This window comes from Aptenodytes patagonicus, chromosome 2 (genome assembly GCF_965638725.1).
Source record: "Aptenodytes patagonicus chromosome 2, bAptPat1.pri.cur, whole genome shotgun sequence".
NCBI lineage: Eukaryota > Metazoa > Chordata > Aves > Sphenisciformes > Spheniscidae > Aptenodytes > Aptenodytes patagonicus.
In genome coordinates, this window is record NC_134950.1 from 107,425,320 (window position 1) to 107,439,141 (window position 13,822).

A 13,822-nucleotide genomic window follows, 5' to 3' on the forward strand; every position below is an offset into this window, starting at 1 on the left:
GAGCACGGATCCCGGGGTCCACCTTGGACATGCCCGCGGGAGCGCCCCAGCCTTGGCCCCTAGCGCCAGAAGCTCAAGGCCACTTCTTTCCAACCCCCATGTGCCCAGAGCCGAGCCGGGACGGTGGACACAACACGCAGCCTGCCGTCATCCCCGCGGCGGAACGGAGCTCCCCTGCCGATCCCGAAAGGCGCTCAGTCAGGGCATCGCTGTCTCCGCACTGCAGCCTCCGCGGGAGCGGCAGGAAAGCTCCGCCTCCGGCCGTTCGGGAACAGCCTGATAAAGGCAGGTGCGGGCAAGCAGCAGGACCCCAGCTCGAAGCATCTGCCTATGCACAGAGCCCCTGAACCCTCCTTGGCCACCCCGTGCAAAGCGGCACCTGAACCAGCCGGTGCAGCCGTGCCGACGGTGGCAGGATAGGACCCACTCGCCCCCCCCCCCCCCCCCGGCCCCGCGGCTTGCTGAACGCACCGGTGTCCCGCGGTCCGCAATCTTCGGTCGCGCCTCTGCGAAGGGACAAGGACCTCGCCCCCAAGGACCTCCGAAGAGGCGGGATTTCTCCGGGAAGGGGAAGAGGGATTTTGTTTTGTGGCTTGGAGATGAGGCAGGTATCTGGAGTGGGGTTCCTCCTGGGGCTGATGGCTCTCCCAGCGGCGCTGGGACAGAGAAGCTCGGGAAGCCCTATAAATAGCAGCCAGCCTCAAAGCTTTGCCATCGTCTCTTTCAAATGGGATCACGTCAAGGACCCTTATATCATTACACTCTGGATACTTGTGGCCAGCTTGGCCAAAATTGGTGAGTCCGGAGTTATATATTAATACATGTCCTCTCCCTTTCCCTCCCCCCTTCTCCTTCTCCCACCCAACGTAAATGAAGAAAGCTTATCCTAAGTCCACTGACCCGTTTTCAGGGGGTTTACTGTACTCTGTCCTTATTTCATAATAGTGCCCTACACGGTGCTTAGCACTGTGGTCTTCACCTGGCCCAGTGGGTTACCTAGTTCATTTTCAGCGCCTAGGGCTGTGGCTTCTGCATCTGACTCCTTGCAAACTCTTGCAGTTCCTTGAAACTTTGCATTACTGTTGCTCCCGGGAAAAACTTTTTACAGAAGTGAAACAGAAATCAGGCCTTATTGCTTATACAATACCTATTCCAGTTTACAATATGCTATTCTCCTGATTATGATTGGTAGCTATATTAGCTAGCACCATCAAAAATAAACACTGCAAACTACACTTATGAACTTAGCGTTCTCTGCTTTGCAGAGCATTGCTGAATTAGTGAAAGAGCATAGCTTATAGAGAAAGGTAATACGCATTACCAGACCATCTGATGCAGCTGAAAAAATACAAGCTTTAGAGCGCACAGAATTTTCTTCAAGAAATTGGAATCAGTGAAAAGCAAGGACTTAGTCTAACTTCAGTGTAGTTTAAGTGAATTTATATGAATGCTTTAACTCTTGTGTTCTGAACTTTGTGACTTTTCCAAAAGCAGTCTTATATTAATAACACTGCTGAACTAGAAGAGTCACTATTTAATTGGAATGTATTTTATTTGCTTGATGCTATTATTTTAAGTCCTTTTACCTTTGGATCTAAAAACAGACCACCAGTTTGGCTGACATTGAAAATGTCATTTTCAATTTTCAATAAATCGTCTCTAAAATCAGTCTCAACTCAGAAGGTATGATCAGCTGATAATCCTGCTAATACTTTTCTGTACTTCTACTGTTAATACTAATTTGGGATACCAGAATCACATTCCATGGATTTTGCATGTCACAGAGAATGGAAGCTGTAAAAAGGTGTACTTAGGTATATTCTGTCTAGCACAGTAGCTAAACACAGTAAGACTTGGGTGGAAAATGCTGTCTCCAAATCCAAAGAAAACATTTTAAAAATGAGGAGTAAGTTATGTAGAGGTGATATTGTAAAGCATTTTTCAGTGATACCTGCATCTTGGGTTTCACTTGCTTAACCATAAATATATAACTATCTTTATCTGAATCAGTGTTGGACTACACCTTGCAAATAGTTTGTGTTCAGATGATTGCTGCATTACCTAGATTACATAAAAATACAGTTTTGTTTGAATTGACTTTTATTGGTGGGTTATATCAAGTAGAAAGCTGGGGAAACCAGATAGAAGAAAAAACAGTGACAATGTTGAGTCCCTATAAAATTGTGCTAACTAAACTAATACACAGGTTGCTCATTTGAACCTTCTTTTTGAGATACTCTTCTAAATAAGTATTTGCCTTCTGTGTTATTAAGGCTTTGTTGTTTTGTACATGTGCCATAGTTGTACAGAGTAATATTAGTGCTACGCAACCATATCAGTGCTGTGCCAGAAACCCAATGAAGCTAACAGGACAGTTAGATTGTCCTATATTTAAATTGCAATGGCCTGGATTAAGATGATCTTGGGTTAAGATGAGCCATTTTACCATGAAGTCCTCAGTATAAACTCTTGATAAAGCACTAACTGTCCTTGGAGTTCAGGAGCTGAATGTTGCTGGTTCTGTTTTTTTAATTCTTTGCACTTCCTTCACAGCTGCACAGAGCATGTCACTTACTAGTAGATAGTATCCTATCATCAACTCCATCATTTTTCTTCCCCAAAACTCTCAAGCTTCCTTCTTTTCTCTCTTCACATTTGTAATTGCAATCCTATACTTCTCTGGACATTGTCTCTGAAGAAGCAATGGACAACTGCTGTATTCCACTGAGAGCCTATGAATGCTCCTGCTTTTCCCACCAGTCATAAATAAAATACAGAAAAGCAGAAATGTAAACTCACCGTTCAACAGCTTATTAATGAAGAAAGCATGAAGGTGTTCATATAGGTCAATAAGAAAGGGAACTCAAAAAACCAGCTTGTCAGCCTTCTGTCTGCCTTGGTGTGTCAAGGGTTCTGGAAAGTAGACCAGAAATCTATCATAAGATTTTGAATAGCAAAAAATGCTATGCTGGATCAAAGAAGTTTTATACATTCAAAAAGCAGACAGAAAAGAACTGAGGAAGAAAATATAGAACATCTGCCCTTGTGTCTCTTGCTTTACTACCTGAAGGAGGGCAAAGGTAGTGGAGTCAAAATGCTGGTTTTGCTGTGGGTTTTTCAGCAGGGGAGGAGCTGTTCTTATACATACAAGCTCACTTCTTCATGGCTACAGAGGTTGGGAGAGCTATTTTACTGGTGGATGACAGGCAATTAGGTCAGCAAAGGGTGTTCTAGGAATTGCAATTTGTAGCTGGGGATGAAAAGTATATGAGACTACTTTGCCTTCTCTTCCTTTAGAATAACTTTAGAGTTTTATGGTTTTTTTGTTTTGTTTGGTTTTTTTGTTGTGGTTTTTGTTTTTTGTGGTTGTGTCCCCCCCCCCAAAAAAAAAAAAAGTTTCAGTTCATAATGTTATATAGTTTGGGGAAACAGGTATTTAATAGGAGATTCTTGTGGATTTTCTGGGACTTGATGTTCATGTTGTGTACATTCAGAATGTATATTGGTGCTGACAAGGTGTTCTGCAACATAAACTATTGTATGTGAAATCTTGTACGTATCCCAGATACATGAAGAAGTGCCTAGTGTTTTGGTTTTGTGGGAAGGAAGCTGCTATTTTTTTTTTTTTTTTTCATGTGACGAATACTTATGTCTCTTGGGCAAGTCTAATTATTGCTACAAATGAAACTGTGGAAGAAGAGTTTTCATACAGTTGGCTTTCATGCACTATTGGAAATAAATTAATTTGTGTCTACTATGACACTTTTGATGCATCTCAGTGTACTGTTTTACATACTATAATTGATCTGATTTGACCCTCTTCATTTGAAATGTTCCAACTCTTCATTCTAAGGTACACAGTGTTCCACTTTGGCTAATGATCTTTATTTCCTCTTTTGATAGGCTCTCTTATCACTACAAATGAGTATCCTTATGGGATAAGGCCAATAAACTACTTACATGTGTAAAGCTAAGCCAGAAAAACATCTTATCTATGTGAAGAAGGTACATGAGGTACAGCTGAGATCCATCCTAGTGGATTTCAGGTGTCCACTTCCTGGTACCTCAGTTGTCTAGATGAAACAAGCAATACGAATGAAAAAAAAAAATACAAATACATAGATGTATGTATATATAGTTATAGACTAGGGCATTTCCTACTGTAACTATGTTGATAAAGGGTGTAACATTTTTAATCAACATAGTTGCACAGTATAGTTCTGATTTAAGATTAAAGACACATGCACACTGACCACCCTTGCACGTGCTTTCTAAGTTCACTTCGTCATGTGCTCTCCTCCTTCTTTATATGTCTTTAATAGATCACATCTTGAAACTAACCTTTTAATAAACAGACGCGTAGAAGATACAAACAGTGGCAGGAAAGTCTGCTACAGAAAAAGCCAGAAGTAGGAGTGAGATCAGAAAACAACTTTGGAAACAAGGAGAAGGAAAGGAATAATCAGCTCAGGAGCTAAAAATGGGCAAGAAAAGAAATAGTTTAAACTCTGAATAACGTATACAATTTTTTCTGAGGATATTTCTGAGGCCATGTCTATTGCAAAAAAAAAAAAAAAAAAGCTTTTTACTTGGGGGATATCCACTGCATGCTTCTATACTCGTTCAAAATCCTAGGAGATAGAGAGAGATTGTGTTTATATTTATCTTTCCATTAGAGGTTATGCTGGGGAACTTGTAAAATTCCTACTTGTGGTTTAAATCCTTTTGTGTACTATTACATTTTTCAGAAGGATAGTTAATTCCTTGTCCCAAAATAAAATAGAAAAACCCTAAAAAGCAGACTTTCTGTCTGTTTAGCCCCCTGAACTTGCTCAATGTGGAGCAGATAAGCAACTGTAAGAAATGGTGGGAGAGTGAGTGACTATGAACAGGAATGAGGAAGGGTACATAGCCTTTTCATTATCTGCAAGTCAAACCTCTTGCCAACTGTTTTTGTTGGTATAGTTTATGCTGAGTCTAAGAACGTCACAAAAGCTTTTTTTTTTTAATGTCTGTGTAGTTGCACACAAATTCTAAAGGCTTTTATATTAGAAATTTAAAAGTGGGAGTGAAATTTGAATCCAGGGCAGCTGGTAAATCCGACTTCAGGAATGCCACAATGCTTTGGAGGAGGGGGAAGAAGTGATTCAATAACAACGAACAAACACTTAGGAGAAGGCTAGCCTAGTGATATCTCTAAAAGATACTGTGTCAGATGGACTTGTTGAGTCCATCAGCTCTTGAGACCCCAGGAGGACATGAGCTGTAAAGTACACTGTATCTCTAAGCTTACAGAGATATGGGTTCCTACAAATGCTCTTGTTTCTGCGTGCCGAGGCCCTTTCATATTGTCTCAAACTACTCTGAGAAAGGAGCTCTTCAGAATATTTTGTTAACACAAACAATTGCTATGGAGAATTTTAAGCATGTTAGGGATGGGCTAGGGAAGGAACTGTGAAATGCAGGTCTAACAACCCATCCAATTTAGACTCCTGGGGCAATATTTTCTTTGAAGAAATCAATACCCCTCCCTCCAAAGCAAACTGTCAAAACAAAAGCCCATTTGACTCCCAAGTTTCTTCTCCTGGCATTTTAGCACTAGTGAAAAGTGTCAATTACTTAAAACAATACCCTAAATCACTTTCTCTAATAAAAGCAAAAAATGTGAGAATAGCTCTTTTGTTGGCAATTCTTCAGTAAATAACATCTTTAGGAAGAAATGTTGAAGGATGCTTAGCAGAACTTTATTGGAAGTATTTAACTGAAAATGGAGTCAGAGACTCAAATGGTGAGGACACTACCAGACCCTGCAAAGCTTAAACTACCAGCCTTGTCATGATTGTAGTGCTTGTTAAAAGCTGCTTTCATTAGCAAGTGATAATATGAAAAAGGACTTTGCATTGTGACTGGGAAGTCTGGGGCTACCTTCCCCCATATCCTGAACAAGACAACAAGGAAAAAAGTATATCTTTTACTTTTATTGTGAACTCAGTAGAAGCTAGAACAGGTTGGCATACTTATAAGGGAGGCATATGCATTTTCTTCCTGGATATAGCCTTTTATTATCTATCTTAAAAACAATTACATAGAAATGCTATAAATTTGTGCTGGCAACTATGTTGGGTGTCTTCAGTTTAGTAAGATGCTCTATTTCCTCTTGCAAAGTGCTGTTTAGAATACCTGTGAGCTAGGAATGTTAAGTACTGTAAAATCTCTGCCTTCTAAGGAATTACCTTTTGTATGCAACATTTTAAGCAGCTGAAAAGAACATTTCCAACATAGAATAATAGCTTAGCATTTCCAGTCCTAGGAACAACTGTGTAAGCCATGTCTTTATTAAATTTATGATCTGTAAATGGATGCATATTTCCACATTTTATTTCCATTTTACTCCTGGACCTTACTCACCCTTTTCATGTCCTTCCTGCCTCCCTGAAACACACAACTCTCTTCTCTCCCCTCCCCCTCCAAGCCTTGCAAGTCTCAAGTCTTAATTATTTAGAGTAGGGAAGAAGATATCAGGACAGTATAATTCGACAAGATTCAGATTACATCCCCTGACGAATAGCAAATGTACAATGGCAACTTGTGTGAATTACATAAGAAAACAATGGCATTTTGAGAATGGCCCTGAATTGAATACAGTTCAGGCATGCATACCTAAGAAAGGATCTCTGCCATCAATTACTTTCAGGCACCTGTGTGCAAAGTGCTCAGCGTTCTCTGTAGAACAATGGAATCCTTTTAATACTGTAGTTTTAGGATTGTTGAGACCATTGATTTACTGTCTTCAGAGCTAAAGCCACTTATTACTAAGAGTGATCTACAAACCCCCAAAGTGACTGTAAATCTCATGTGGTAACGAGCAGACCACAGGCCTGCAAGTAATAAGTGCAAGCAGCAAACCCTTTCAGGTGTACACAGGTTCTTCAAGTGAAAGGTTTTGTGAGGTCCCCTTTGTTTTTGTGGAGCTTTGTGTTAGAGACGCTTTGCAGGGAAGCTGGTATTTGAAATCCTGAATTATTACTTTGACCTGTCAGTAAGAAAGTTGCTTTTCCAGTTGTTTTGACTCATACCACCAGAAGTCTATCAAAAGTCAGAGAGTCTCACCACCAGTTTCCTTAAATCTTTTGAATTCAAATACAAAACTTCTTTTCCCCCTATTTACCATGTTTTAATTGCTCTGAAGTAATGGGTAATGGATTACTGAGTTCTTCTGTGCCTTCTGTATGGCTCATTCTATTCCAGGATGAAGTGTTGAGTCCAAAGTCACAGAAGAATATTTCTTATCTGAATATTCTTTTTGCTCTTTCAAGAAATTTCTCTGATTTTTCTCATCTCTCTGTAGTAGTGCAATTAAACTAATATCCCAAAGAACTGGGGACTAATTATTCTTCAACTTGCTAACAAGTGGCACCCATTTAAAATTACAGACCATTAAAGCAGTCTTGGTAAACTGCAGAGTGCGGCTGATCTGCTGTGTTGTAATATTTTGATTACTTTTGTAAAACAGCTTACAGACTATTCACCCCTATGAAAGGAGTGACTTGATACCCAATTGGCTGCTATGTAAGGCACTGTAAAGTCATAAATACTGAAACTACAGGCTGACAAGGAAGAGCAAGATCTCAAGTGGAAACACTTTTAATTAAGGCATTAATTTAATGTTTATTCATGGAAGAAGAAAACTTGAACATATTCTGAAAGGCCTGTGCAAAAGCAGGGGTTTTAAGTAGATGGATCTGGAGAGTTTTCTCCTTCCAATAATTGAAAGTAGAAGAAGTCATTCTGGATTCACTATTATGTGCCTGGGTGAGGAGTTCTGCTTTTATCTATTGAAAGAAAAAACGCCTTGGCCTTTTGTCAGCCCCAAATGTTAAAATAGCAGTAGTCAGACACCAAGAAATAAAATCTCCAAGTAGATTGTACACTGATTTTCAAAAACATTTACTTATGATTTTCTCTGCTTCAATTACAGTTTTTTAAAAGTGGAAAAAAAAAGCAGAAAGTGGAAGCTTTATGGATTCATTCACTTCTGAAAGTTGGGCTTTGAGGAAAATACTAAATATTCAGAAACCTGTAAAGGTCTTGAGCCAGTAAGAGTTCATAATGACAATCTCCCAGGTGCAAACAGATTGTAAACTGATGGAGGGACTTGTCTAAACACAAAACTGATTTTATGTTAATTGTTTTGTCATAGTTAAAACATTCTAACTCCTTTATTAAAATGAATATTGTTACATTGGTTTGGTGGTATAATAGTATTCCAGGGACTAGATGACATAGGTTGATATAAGATGGCTTTATGTTAATGTAAGTACATCAGTACTAATGATGGTACTGGAGGTATAGTTGTTATGTGATCATACATAAAACTAAATATAGTTGTAGTATGGAGTTATTACAATCCTACTCCAGTGGAATAGCAGTACTGATGAATATCCAGATGTAGATTTTCAGGCCTTGACAGCTTAGACATATGCTTAACAAATTCATTTAATAAATGTTATTTAGTGGTTTAAGTGGTTACAATATTCATGCCAGAGTGAATTAAACAGCGTTTGAATGCTTGCTCTTCTGTTCCGAGGCATAGTCTGGAGTTTAAACTGCTATAGGACTTGGTTTGAATTAAGTTGCCAGATTTTCCACTGAAATAGCTCTGGTCCTCAGCTATTCCATCCTACTTAGTTCTGGGGATGACTTTGGGACAGTACTGAACTGGGGAAAAGTAAGCTTTCAAATTGGGTCAGTCAGTGATAAGTGACTGTGTTTAAGGCTTAAGTCAGTGATACACTGCTCCTGTGATGTAACTGTCGCTGAAGCTGATCACTAGGGAGAAAGAACACAGGAATACACGCATAGTGTCCTGTAACACAGGCATCAGTTTGGTATTTTGCTGGACACTGGGTCTCCTATAGAGTTCACAGAATCATAGAATCACAGAATGGTTGAGGTTGGAAGGGACCTCTGGAGATCATCTGGTCCAACTTCCCTGCTCAACCAGGGCAGCCTACAACTGGTTGCCCAGGATCATGTGCGGACACCTTTTGACTATGTCCAGGGATGGAGACTCCACAACCACTCTGGGCAACCTGTGACAGTGTTCAGCCACCCTCACAGTGAAAAGCATTTCCTGATGTTCACAGGGAACCTCCCATGTTTCAGTTTGTGCCCATGGCCTCTGGTCCTGTCACTGGGCACCACTGAAAAGAGCCTGGCTCCGCCCTCTTTGCACCCTCCCGTCAGATATTTATACACAGCGATGAGATCCCCCCAGAGCCTTCTCTTCTCCAGGCTAAACAGTCCCAGCTCTCTCAGCCTTTCCTCATGCGTGAGATGCTCCAGTCCCTTAATCATCTTCCTGGCCCTTCACTGGACTCACTCCAGTATGTCCATGTCTCTCTTGTACGGAGGAGCCCAGAATTGGACACAGTACTCCGGGGGGGCCTCACCAGTGCTGAGCAGAGAAGAAGGAGCACCTCCCTCAGCCCGCTTGGCAATAGTTTGCCTAGCGCAGCCCAGGATACCAGTAGCCGCCTTTGCTACAAGGGTACATCGCTGGCTCGTGTTCAACGTGGTGTCCACCAGGACCCCCCGGCCCTTTTCTGCCAAGCCGCTTTCCAGCTGGGTGGCCCCCAGCATATACTGGTGCATGGGGTTGTTCCTTGCCAGGTGTGGGACTTTGCACTTCTTGCTGAACTTCCCGAGGTTCCTGTCAGCCCATTTCTCCAGCCTGTTGATGTGCTGGATGGCAGCATGATCCTCTGGCCTATCAGCTACTCCTCCCAACTTTGTGTCATTGGAAAGCTTTCTGAGCATACACTCTGTCCCATCATGCAGATCACTAATGAAGATGTTAAACAGGACCAGATCCAGTATGGACCCCCACCCTTCAGGGTACACTCCTAGTTACCAGCCTCCAACTAGACTTTGCGCCGCTCATCACCACCCTCAGGGCCCGGCCATTCAGCCAGTTTTCAATCTACCTCGCTGTCTGCTCATCCAGCCCCTATGGCAACAGCTTGAGGGGCTATGAGGCTCTTATGGGAGACAGTGTCAGAGGCCTTACTGAAGGCCCAGTAGACACTAGCCACTGCTCTCCCCTCATCTACCAGGCCTGTCATTTAATCATACAAGTTTACCAGGTGGGTCAAGCATGACTTCCTCTTCGTGAAGCCATGCTGACTTCTCCTGAGGAATTTCTTGTCCTTCATGTGCCTGGAAAGGGTTTCCAGAATGAGTTGCTCTATCAGGCAGACCTGCAGATCCTGGTCTTTGGATTAGCAGTGTTCATACATGGATGGAACTTTATCCACATCCTACCTGGTCAAAGAAACAACACTTCCGCATGTTGTTTTGATGGAATCAGTATACTTTGATTAACTGGAGCAAAATCGCATGCTAATATACAGAGGAGAGGAGAATACATGGGTGCCACATGGTAGCCATGTTGGTCATGCCGTCATGAATTAAAGAAAGGAATGACAAGGTACCAGCATAAAGTTCATCTCTCCTCTAACCCTGTGTGCTTTCTGATCAGAATGGCTTCAATGTTCTGATCTAAATGGTTTTCACTCATATGTCACCCACTCTCCTGCCTTCTTTTAGCTGATACAGTATGAGTTCCATCTCTTATTTTAGACAAACCATTCTCCAGGATGAACTGATATTCTAATGAACAGTATTACTTGATGGGAATGTGCAGGAAGATCTATTAACTGGTAGTACCAAGCTCAAGCAGTAGCTAGCTGATTCAGCAGGAACATGTGTAAACCTGGAGGTGGTGGCTGTAGTGTTCCCTGCTTCCTGCAGAACAGGATAATAGGTCTGCTTCCTACAAATCTCTTTTCTGCCCACAACTGTATGCCAGAAAGCACACTTCTGTAGTCCTCCTCTGTACTAGGTAGGTATTACTTCTGGGTCTTCCACTTACCTGAATTGCAGCACCAGTACTTTGGAATCCTATCTCAGTTTCCCCAATTCTAATGGGATTTTTCTCAAGAAGACTGCCTTTGTTCCCCTAAAAAAAGAACCCCCCAAAAAACCCGAACAAACAAAAAAGTAAACAACCCAACCCAACCAACCAACCAAAAAAAACCCCTCAGGCAAAACTATGTGGGTAGATATTCCATCATTACAGTTCTTTCCTCTTCTACAGGAAGGACCAGGAAATTTCTGAGTCCATGATAGTTGTGGCCATAGCAGTCTCATATCGCTTCCTTAGATGATACTCATTTGTCTCCTATCATCATTTCACTTCACAAAAGGCTGTGCAAGCTCTGACTCTGGACAGGAAGACATTTTGACTATTGAACTGGTATTTTGTCAAGGTACATTATTGGAGCATAGATGAAGATATTTTGAGCTCAGTTATTTGTTTAGATTAGTTGCCATGGATGGTCATTAGTGGAGGATAGTGTATTCTTTTTCTAAGTAGAAATATTGTATAAATACTGTATTTATTCTCATGTTTCTTTAATACTTGCTACCATAGATGTCATGTGGAAAAGCAATCATAGATATTTTTATAGGCGAACAACTAATTTAAGTTGCATGCACAATCTTGCTAGTGTAACAAGCTGAGTAAGATAGTCTACATTTAAAAAAAGAAATGGACAGTTTTGTGTTGATTGAGTGTACTGATCAATAATGAAAAAAGTAGGATAGAAAGTACTGTGAGAGAAAGCGCAGGATGGAAGCTACAGATGAGAGTGCGATTATGTATGTTGCATAAAAATGATGTAATTAGATTGTGAGGGAAAAAGAAAAAGAGCAGAAAGTATGTACATATTTACATTCAGTGTCTAACAAAAATGTATTAATTCATTTCTTATTTTTTTAATTTCTGTTGTTTTGTTATCATAAAGAAGATAAATATTAGACTATTGTCAGAGGTTTTCTGTTAACATATCTTCCATTCATTGAAAGGATCTTGTCATAAACTACAGCCTGACAGATTCTATCAATATGTCCATTAGTCATAATCTCTTACCACGAATTAGGAATATAAGACTTTGCTCTACAGAGCTTCAAGAGGATAGCTTTTTCTCTTGGGCAATCTGTCCTCAGGGGGACTCATCCAGTGGCTCTACATGTTGTCCTGTGGAGTACAGTGTATCTTAGAGGATGTTACCATTTAGAGGTGTAAGAAGAACATGCATAGCAAGGCTTAGTTTTTTCCCCACTAACAAGGCATTTTCTAGACAAGATTAATAGTCAGCATCACTTTGTTCTTTTCAATGTTATGCTAAGTATTCCTTCAAATCAGGGAGCCACCTTTCTATCTGCTCCCAATAATCTTCATTTTATCTGGGTTTTTTAAAGGTGGATTATATATCTGCCAGTTGCTGCATTGTTGCTGATCTGTACATGATTATACCTAACAGATTTTAAAAAAAAAGTATGGTGCAGCTATCCACAGTTGCAGAGTTTGAAGTGCTTTTCTATTTTAATATTTACCTATTTTTTTTCTTTTTACTTCTGTGTCCCACAGTCTCTCATGCAGCAAAGTCTTATGATTCAAGACAAGAACAAAAGATAGGTTGTAAAACAAGGAAGGTGGTAACTCACTCAGGCCAGTTATCTAAGTGGTTGTGCAGCATCCATAACAGAGCCTGAAACTTGTATCCTGTAGTGGTGAAAACTTACATTGCTTATGCAGTAAAAGTGTCTGGAAAGAGAAGGCTGGTTTTGTTATTTTCCTCTTGATAATATTTAGAAAAAAGGTCTGCACTCTTCCAAAATTTTTATTAGAAATAAAGAACATAGCAAGTTCAGAAACTACACTTTTTTTTTCTTCACAGTGTGATAGATATGGCATTGAAGTCAGTGAAAGATAAATGCTTTGTAATTCACCTTCCCCCTCCCACCCCACAAGTTAATTCAATCAATTTTCAGACATTTTCTGATCTGAGGATGAGGTTATTACACTTCACATGAGTCTAAAAAAAGGGCTGTCACATTTATCATGGAGTTAAGGGAAGCAGCAATTCATCAGTACATAATACATTAATCTTATTTGCAACCTTATGCTCCTTAGCATTTCAGTAAACAGAAGTAAATCTTGTTTTCACGTCTTGAATACTTGTACTGAAGAAAATGTTAATTAAGTGAAAAGCTAAAACTTTGCTTTAAGACAAAACTATTCTTTCTGAGCACTCAGTAAAGCATCTTAATTCTTCAGCATTTCTGAAGGAATACAACGTAGTTGACCTTACTAAAAAAAATAGTTTTCAAGGCATGTTCACTTGAATAATGCTGTTTGGTGTTTGAAAGTATGAGGATGTAAAAGCAGCAGGAGGAAGTATGACATTTCCTTCTGTTTACTGTGATTTAGAAGTAAAGATTAAAACCAGTCCAAGATAAACCTGCCACTGTAGGTGGAAACTCAGCTTGTGTGTGGGTACTGAAGCTCTTATGTCAGGAAAGACCTACCCAAAAGTAAGGATGAATGGTCTGTAGCTATATTTTCCTCTGACTGTCTGGTGTAGCATGTGTTTTCTGTCACAAGATGGAGGATCCCGATGTGTTGAAAGTCAGTAGAATCTTGTCTATATGCCCTCATCTGATAAATGTTTTATGATTATAGTCAAGTGAAGTAGTACTACAGCCAACAGTCATGTTTGTGCTGTAGTGCCTAAAACACAGTATCTGTACCTGGGGTTGAAAGAAGCCTGGTAAAAAATCCCATACTTTGGGAACTGCTTATCAGTTAAGAATATGATGGAAGTACAGATAAATCATCAAGCAGTTTCAGTTGCTGACAAAGTAAACACTCATAACTGAAATGAAAATATTAAAATATATCCTATATATAATATGA

The 13,822-nt window shown here is 40.2% G+C and overlaps 1 protein-coding gene across 1 annotated transcript in view; it reads left to right on the forward strand.

Moving 5' to 3' along the window:
- The first annotated feature begins 487 nt into the window (after positions 1-487).
- The window catches only part of SLC9A3 (solute carrier family 9 member A3), a 55,090-nt gene continuing 41,755 nt past the window's right edge, over positions 488-13,822 (forward strand). The window contains exon 1 of the mRNA XM_076330700.1: positions 488-795. Within this exon, the coding sequence (XP_076186815.1) occupies positions 600-795 (196 nt within the window). The 5' untranslated portion in view covers positions 488-599. The remainder of the gene's footprint in view (positions 796-13,822) is intronic.